General features: G+C 39.3%; 1 protein-coding gene across 2 annotated transcripts in view; it reads left to right on the plus strand.

Annotated features, from left to right (window-relative positions):
- Positions 1–6,441, plus strand: part of MFSD14B (major facilitator superfamily domain containing 14B) — a 50,386-nt gene extending 43,945 nt beyond the window's left edge. Inside the window, exons 11-12 of one of the 2 annotated variants that reach the window (XM_050945855.1) lie at positions 1,091–1,248; positions 4,753–6,441. In XM_050945855.1, the coding sequence (XP_050801812.1) occupies positions 1,091–1,248; positions 4,753–4,950 (356 nt within the window). In that variant the 3' untranslated portion in view covers positions 4,951–6,441. The remainder of the gene's footprint in view (positions 1–1,090; positions 1,249–4,752) is intronic. The other variant, XM_050945856.1, reaches the window with a different exon arrangement.
- The last annotated feature ends 1,431 nt before the right edge of the window (positions 6,442–7,872 follow it).

A 7,872-nucleotide genomic window follows, 5' to 3' on the forward strand; every position in this document is an offset into this window, starting at 1 on the left:
AGAGTTCTGAGGAAGTTAGGGGAAAATAAAGCTGTGCACTGTTCATTCAAAGCCACCTAGAAAGCTGTACATGAAAGGGTTTATAAAATTCCAGTGTGAAGTTATGCCATCTAGTGGAGAGAAAACAGCCATTGTAATTACACATAGTTCCACCCAAACTGAACAGAAACTAAAGAAAACTAAATGACTTTCACTCACTAAAGCTAAAAGGATTCTTCCCTACTTTCTTTTTGTTCCAGCGGCTCATGAGAATCACTCTTTCCCTGATTTTATACTACCTTTGTCAGTAAAAATGGTCTCCATGTAATTGAAAAATAGTTCACACCAATCTCAAGATCTGTTTTGTTCATGTCTGTCTCTTTAGTTTGTAAGCTCGTCAAGACAGAGTGGCTTCTTTTGTCTTATACAGCATCCCCTTGTACACAGGCAGTGCTTAATAATGGCACTTGTTAAAGTAATAATAGATAAATTAGTATCTGTCAGAAACTGCTACAAATGTGGGCATACCTTTATTTATTCAATACTTTGATCTTCGGCTACCCCAGAGTTGGAGCAGGAATAAGATTTATCTGAGGAGGATCAGACAAGAGCAGGATGTTACTGATGGGACACAAAACGTTAGTCCATAGCTTAACAGGGAGTATTTTGCAGGTAGAAATTTACTTGTTTGTTTATAACCAAGGCGAACTATCTTTTAGCTAAGGCAAATATCATCTTAAGCCTCTTATTCAGAATAAGTGTGGAGAGAAGTTGAGTTAGAGAGAGCATGGAGGCTGAGCTCACCCATTATAGCTGGGAAATTTTGATAACTTCTAATTCAGACCCCTCAGTTTCAGAATTGAAAATGTTGCTAGCAGCACATTAATATATTGAGTGAACTGTGCCCATGTGGAAGCTAACTAAAATCCAGCTAACCTTCCTTGAAGGCATTTATTAAAACCCTCTCATGTGGAAGGTAAGGTTAATCTATTACATGATAGAATTAAACAGTAATTAGAGAAATTTTGGGCTGTTTTAACCATCCCTTATTTTTATGTATGGTACATGAAAAGGCTGCCGCCTTCACTATCGTTACCTTTTCCTTTCACAGGTGTTGTCCAGGGAATAATAACTGGAATCAGAGGTCTGTGTAACGGCCTTGGACCAGCTCTCTATGGCTTCATATTCTTTCTCTTCCATGTGGAGCTCAATGAATTGGCACCTGTCCAGAGTTCTGATGATAACACCATGCAGGATCCTAGTGATGAGGTAAATCCATGGCCACCTTCCATTTTTTTCCAGTCACAAATATCAAATTTGCATGACTAAAATATCTTTGTTTTGAACTCCTGGTATTTGTTCCTATGCTTTAGTTTTATTCTTAATTACATAAGAGACACTTTGAAGAGAGAAGGAAATAACAGATGTTAGAGCCAAAGTAATAGCTTTGGTTTTTAGTTATTACAGTGGAGCTAATACACTTCTTTTGACATAAGAATAACTTTGTGTGCAGCTATGATTTTCAATGCAATAATACGCCTGATTTATTGTTGATGGGGAGGTTAAAAGAATTCAGTTTAATTGCAGCTAGTTTCCTCATGAACATGACAGTACAGGTCTGATTATGCAAATATGAAAAGGCTTTGGCATGTAGTTTTTAGAGTGATCATAACAAGAGAAGCATACTCTACACAACCATTTTTTAAATGTAGACATTCGAGAAAAATATGCTTCAATAGACTTGCCCCTACTCTTTGACATTTTGCATGAATACCTTTTGACCCCTTTTTGATTCCCTCCAGTAATACTAAGTAGTTGCTTTTGAAATGCCTTTGCTGTCTTTCCCCTTGTCTATCTTGTAAAGTTTAAGCTTTTTGTTCTTGCCTGTGTCCCCGCTTACCTTGTGTTTTTATTGCCCCTTCACTCTTTTTTCAAAGCTTTGTTTAGCTGTCTCACTTGTCTTTTACTGCTCCCTTGGCTGTCTATGCTATCTTTTACCCTGACCCATTCAGCCCTCGCTCTTTCTTTCGAGTCTTGCCTGAAAACCGTGTCTTTCCAAGAGGCCTAATGATCTCTGTGCACTTGAAATCAAATATTTAACAGTAGATTGATGTATTAAGATCTTACATTAGTAAGAATTCATTTCCTTTATAGAAGATTCCACATTCCATTCATTACTATGTCATACATAAAACTAAGCTACGCTTGCCAGAATAAATTTTAAAAGTGCACTTTGTTGCAGAATTGTCAATATTTTAAATCATGTTTGCTTCCAATCATTAGTGATGATGAGCAAGGTTCTAGTTAAGTGGAGCTTCTTTCATTCTGAAGATTTCACAAAGCAGAATATACTTTTAGGATCCTGCATGTGTGCGACTGGTCTCAGTGACCATTTCCCCTGATTGGACTGAGAAACCTGTAACATTTTTCTGTGTGTAAAAAAAAGGATTTATATTTAGTCTAATTCCGTAAAAAGTTGCCTTTTCAGTAACAATCAAAAAGATTTGTGGTTGCTTTCTCTACTGGGCCCCAAATACACTCTCATTCTGTGACAGATTTGGTTTTCCAATATCATTTGTGTTTTCCCATCCAAGACAGAGTTGCTCTTGTGTTAAAATACTGTTTTCCCAGTGCTTGAACTTTTCTTTACCACCTGTTTTTTTGTGATATGACGCTTAGCCCTATCAAATCTTCTGTCCAGGTTATTAATCCTAGAAGTTAGATTTCCTTTCCAGGGAAGTCAGCTGAAGCCTGTGAACAGTCTTATTGTTCAAATATAAGCTTCTCCTTAAAAATTTATCTGCAGCTCTTTGGAGGACTTGGAAACTTGCAAAGATGGTGCCAGCCTGAGAGAACCCACTGAAACTTGGTTGACAGCAGTGGTTCTTAGCCTCCCACTTTACAGATAAAGAATAGAAAGAAGATAATTTGGCTCAACGTATCCCCCCAGTAGTGAACTTCTCTTCAGTCTGCACTGCTGATAGGGTTAATTGTGGCAAAAATGTGTGCCTGCTTGTGACGGGGTTGGGACTCATCACGATGGAGCCTCCTGCTGGCTGCTCTGGGAATTAGCTCAGTCCTTGGTGGGGCATCTGCTGCTGGTGGTGTCCCGTCCGTCCTCTGCTCCTTTGTTGTCTGGACCCATGTTGCTTCCTGCTTGGCGGCATCCTCTTCAGGACATTTCCCTTCCGGGGGTCTGGTGTTATCAGCAGTCCTTCTTTGCGCCCCAGCCACCGTGGTCAACTACACCCCAAAGTCTAACCCCTAGTATCAGGGGTCTGGTGCAGTCCACTATCACCACCTCATCCACTAGCTGGGTGCTTGTGAAAGGGGGAAGCGGTGGGTGGGGGCAGGCCCACCCTCTACACTGGGTCCTGACCCAGGGACTCTTTGGCAGCCTTCCTGCCCTCCTCCTGTCCCCTTTTGCGCCTCTCTCCCTGGGCTGCTTCCCCTTTTTGTTGGCCTGTCTGCACCTGCTAGGCCCTTTCCTCAGGGCCTTCAGCCTGACAGGTAGCAGGCTGGAGTTCCCTTCTCCTCCCCCGAGTCTGCCCAGCACTGCGCTGTCCCAGGTGCTGGTCTCCTCACTCAGGAGACAGACCTTTCCCTCTGAAGGTCTGGGAGAGACTGCTTGCGCCTCTCCTAGGCAGCCTTTATATAGGGCCAAGCTGAGCCCTGATTGGCTGTCTCCAATCATGGACTTGATTGGCTCTCAGTAAGCCCTTTCCTGATTGGCTGCTGGCCTGTGCAGCTGCTCTGGCTTACTCTAGCCCCCTCTCATGTAGGGGTGTGGCAGTCATCCCACCACATTGCAATTCAATTTGTATTCAATTCTTAAAACTGATTTATGATGTGAAACTTGGTGCTCTTCATTCTTTATCCTTCCCCGTAAAATTGTTAGTTGCACTGAAATAGATTTGGAACCCTAAGAGGACCTTCCCCGAGGGGCAGATACAGACTGCTGAACATGACAGTGCCTGAACCGGGTAGATCAAAGACTAACGTGATCAAATGGGGCTACTCAAATGACATGAATACATGCGAACACGGTGAAGTGCAGACTATGCAGCACATGCTCGTTACCGACTCTTTGGTCAACAAGACAGAGTAGTTTGAAGATTTTTCCTTTGCATTTTTTTTTAAGGGTAAACTAAGAAAGAAAACCAAAAATGTACCCTCTTGAATTCTATATGGTGTTTTTTTCCTTCTTTACTTGAGCTTAAAATCACATCCTCATTTCCCTATCTTTGCTGGAAGACCTGCTCAGAATCTTTGGAGGGCCCCCTTTGCTGAAGGCCAGAGAGCTGAAGCTGAGGTGACGTCTTTACGTGACACTCTTCAGGTTAAGAGAGAGATCTGACACTTCTGTTAATTACAAAAATAAAAAAGAAAGATGGGCTTAGTATGGTATTTTTACAATAGCTTTAGCATCTTTATATATCATAAAGAAACAAAATCGAAAACATGTTTTTAATCTTGTTTTTAGTTGAACTGCTTCAGGGTAATGCTTTCAGTCATAGCTATCTGAACTTGACATGAATTCACAAATAGTTTTCAGTTGAATGAAACTTTTTATTCAGGGAGTGAAGTGTCCACTGAAAATTTTAGCCAGCTCTAGTTGTAATGCACATACAAATTGAGCATGCAGTTTGATATACGTTTAGTAAACAGCTTTTTAAAATTGTTGTCCTGTTACCTCCTGATGCAGTGATGTAATATTTTAATCAAGTAGATATTTCAGTTTCATATTTTTCTGATTTGCCTGTTTTGTTGCAGAGAGCTATCATCCCCGGCCCACCTTTCCTGTTTGGAGCATGTGCAGTTCTTCTAGCTTTTCTGGTTGCCTTATTCATTCCTGAGCACAGTAAAGCCAGCTGTACCAGGAAGCACAGCATCAGCAGTGCCCAGAGCAACAACCCAGATCGTGGCAGTGATGAGGACATTGAACCATTGCTGCAAGACAGCAGTGTCTGAGGGCTAGCTTTGAAAAAGGAGGCTGCAAATCAAAATTCATGCACTGATCTGTGAACCCAGAAAACAAGACAGAATGCAGTGAGCTTCTGGTCTCTTAAGGGAGGATGGAGCAATGTGCAAGTGAAGATCACATGTTGTTGTGGATATTGGTGTCCAGTTTGGGTTCATACTATCAAACACTTTCTGTGGTATTTTGTTTTGTGTACTAGGGCAGGGTAAGGGTCAAATCCTTTTTTCCCCTGTACCTGATATATAACTGCAAATGCCATCTCAAGCCCTGATGTTGGATTGAAAACCTAAATACACAGACCTTGCAGAGAATAAACTTTAATACAATATTTTGAACATTCAATTCCCTATAGTCACTATAAACAAAATAAGCAGGTTTGAGGCAGACTACAGTTCGTGCCAAAATAGTTAAAGGTTAAGTTTTGCATTTTAAGCCTTTTCTTTGGATGTATGGCCCTGTGTAACCCTTCTAGGTTTGGAAGGGACCAATCTACATAGTTTTAGTATCTGAAATATTGCAGATGATTAAAGGTCAGATTAAAATTCCTGAACCCATATTCTCAAATATTTATGTATCATACTAATAAAAAATCCAGTAGACTCCTTAGGGCATTGATAAAATGAAACAATTACTTTTCACAGATGAGGGAATCTGTAAAACTTGCCTATGAGTGAAGGACATATTCAAGTCTTAAACCCACATTCCAGAACAGTGTCTGACCTGAAGTGGCTGAAAAGAAAATCCAGTTGGCACCTGTGAGCACTGATAATGTCAGTGCTTTGCTAGTAGAAAATGTTATTAATGATTGACTGTATAGCACCACAAATGTAGACATTCTTCGTTTATGTGGGGGCTGGTTAACTGGATGCTGAGGCAACTTACATCAAGACTTGTGTGTATTTATTGTATTTTGTCACTGATCTGCCGTATAAAATAACTCTTCCACTAATTTCACCCCTGCCTTAACTGCTGCTTAGTGTGCATTTATTCTCATCTAGCCTTCATATCAATGTGTCTCGCCTGCTGAATCTCAAGGAAATATGCATATTAAGTTGTTTTCTAAAAGCTGGTTTAAAGAAGTTCAGTGTCTACAAAGTGTTATGCTAATTTTTAGACATTTTATGAAAAATTATACAGATTTATATGTATTTTGTTGCAGTGTAAATGAACCATTAAACAAAACCTGACTTTAACAAAGTACTCCTATGAATGTTTTGTATGTATGAAATATATGTAGATATTTGTAAGGAGTTTTAATTTTTTCCAGATGGAGGTGCTGTGTAAATCTTGTATTTATAAATGCAATGAGGGTACTGACAGATATACAGTTTTTGTAAAGGATTGTGTATTGACTGAACAAATTTTAAAAAATTATATATTTTGAAACTTGTTCCACCTTGAGCAGAGATAACAGACCTTTTGTACTATGCAGTTTGGTTTTTAAGTTAAGCTTCCATAATAAATCTGCAACTTATACTTTCTAGGTTTCATGTCTTAAGTGTGTGTTCTTGCAGTTATTACTTCCATTTCATTTTCCCTACTTCAGATTGAAGATGATTTACCATTCAAAATTATATAAAGTTTCAGGGCCCCATAGTGTTGTTGTTTTTCTACATACAAGTAATAAGACACTCTGTGCATCAGAAAGCTCACAATATAGGTTTGACAAGGTGTGATTGGGTGCAGCAGAGATATGGAAAGAGTAGGTAGGGGAAGACGGATACCAGTGAAATATTAATCTGATGAGTTTGAGTTGTCAAATACTCAGGACTTGATTTATTTTTTTAGTTGGATACTAAATTCTTCTATTCCTTAAGTCTTCAAATTTTCATTTTTATGCCCTTGTGGTTTACTCGACATTTTAGCTTGAGTGTTTAATTTCTACACCAGGTGTCTTTGAATTCCAAACTTGTATTTTGAGAGGAAGCTTGATTGCAGTGGTTGGATGCAGTCTGACTACATGTCCCAATGGTGCATGAAGTATATGTAGATCTAATGAGCATAATCCTTTTGTTTTGCTAGTATCTTCTGAGAGTTTGGGGATCCTATTCAGCAAGCTGGATTTAAGGAAGCTTGTGTTAGGTTATGGGTTTAAAGTCTTTCTGTGAGGTTCTCAGTTATTACAGTAATGAGCACCAAGCTGAGAAGTGTATACCTCATTTATGTAGACTGAAGGAACAGACAGCATTTGGCCAACTTCACATGTGGAGCTTGATGAACCAAGGAATAGAAACTAGGTCTCCTGATGACCAATGCTAAAGCTTGTATCACAGGATTGTCATTCCTTTTCCTAGGTTATGTCTGGCCTGAAAGCTGTGGGAGATCATTCTTGCAACACCTGGGACTTCTATCCCATATTAGTATTTGCTGGATTACAATGAAAGGCAGCTAATTGAACTAAACTATATGGGCATCTTCATGTCCTACATACTATTAATATGAAACACAAGACTAAACAGATTTGGACTCTGATTACATTGGCAAACCAAACATATTGTGCTCTGTAGGTATGATCTGCAACTGTCTACATTCTCTTGCACTGTAACATCCTTACTGCAGAGATTATGCTGCTCCCCTTTGGTCCTTTGTTGAGCTATGTTTCCCCTGTTAACTGTTGCCTCAGAGGATTGTTTTTTCTTTTCTTATTTTAAGACTTTTTTCCCCCATGAAAAATTCTGTCAAGGGCATGCTCAAAAATCATGAATAAAAAGTCACTGTGGGCATATGGAATGTTTCTTGCACCTGTTCGTTTTTTATTGATTACCTGAACACTTAAGTTGGGGAATACCAACATTTTATCTTTATTTTAGAGCATTGTAAGTAGTTAATAGCATTATAATACCCTATGCAGATATGTGAAATTGCCTTTCTACAAGAATACGGAGTTTAACAAAGTCTGACAATCTTGATGA

The sequence above is a fragment of the Gopherus flavomarginatus genome, chromosome 3 (genome assembly GCF_025201925.1).
Source record: "Gopherus flavomarginatus isolate rGopFla2 chromosome 3, rGopFla2.mat.asm, whole genome shotgun sequence".
Taxonomy (NCBI): Eukaryota; Metazoa; Chordata; order Testudines; family Testudinidae; genus Gopherus; species Gopherus flavomarginatus.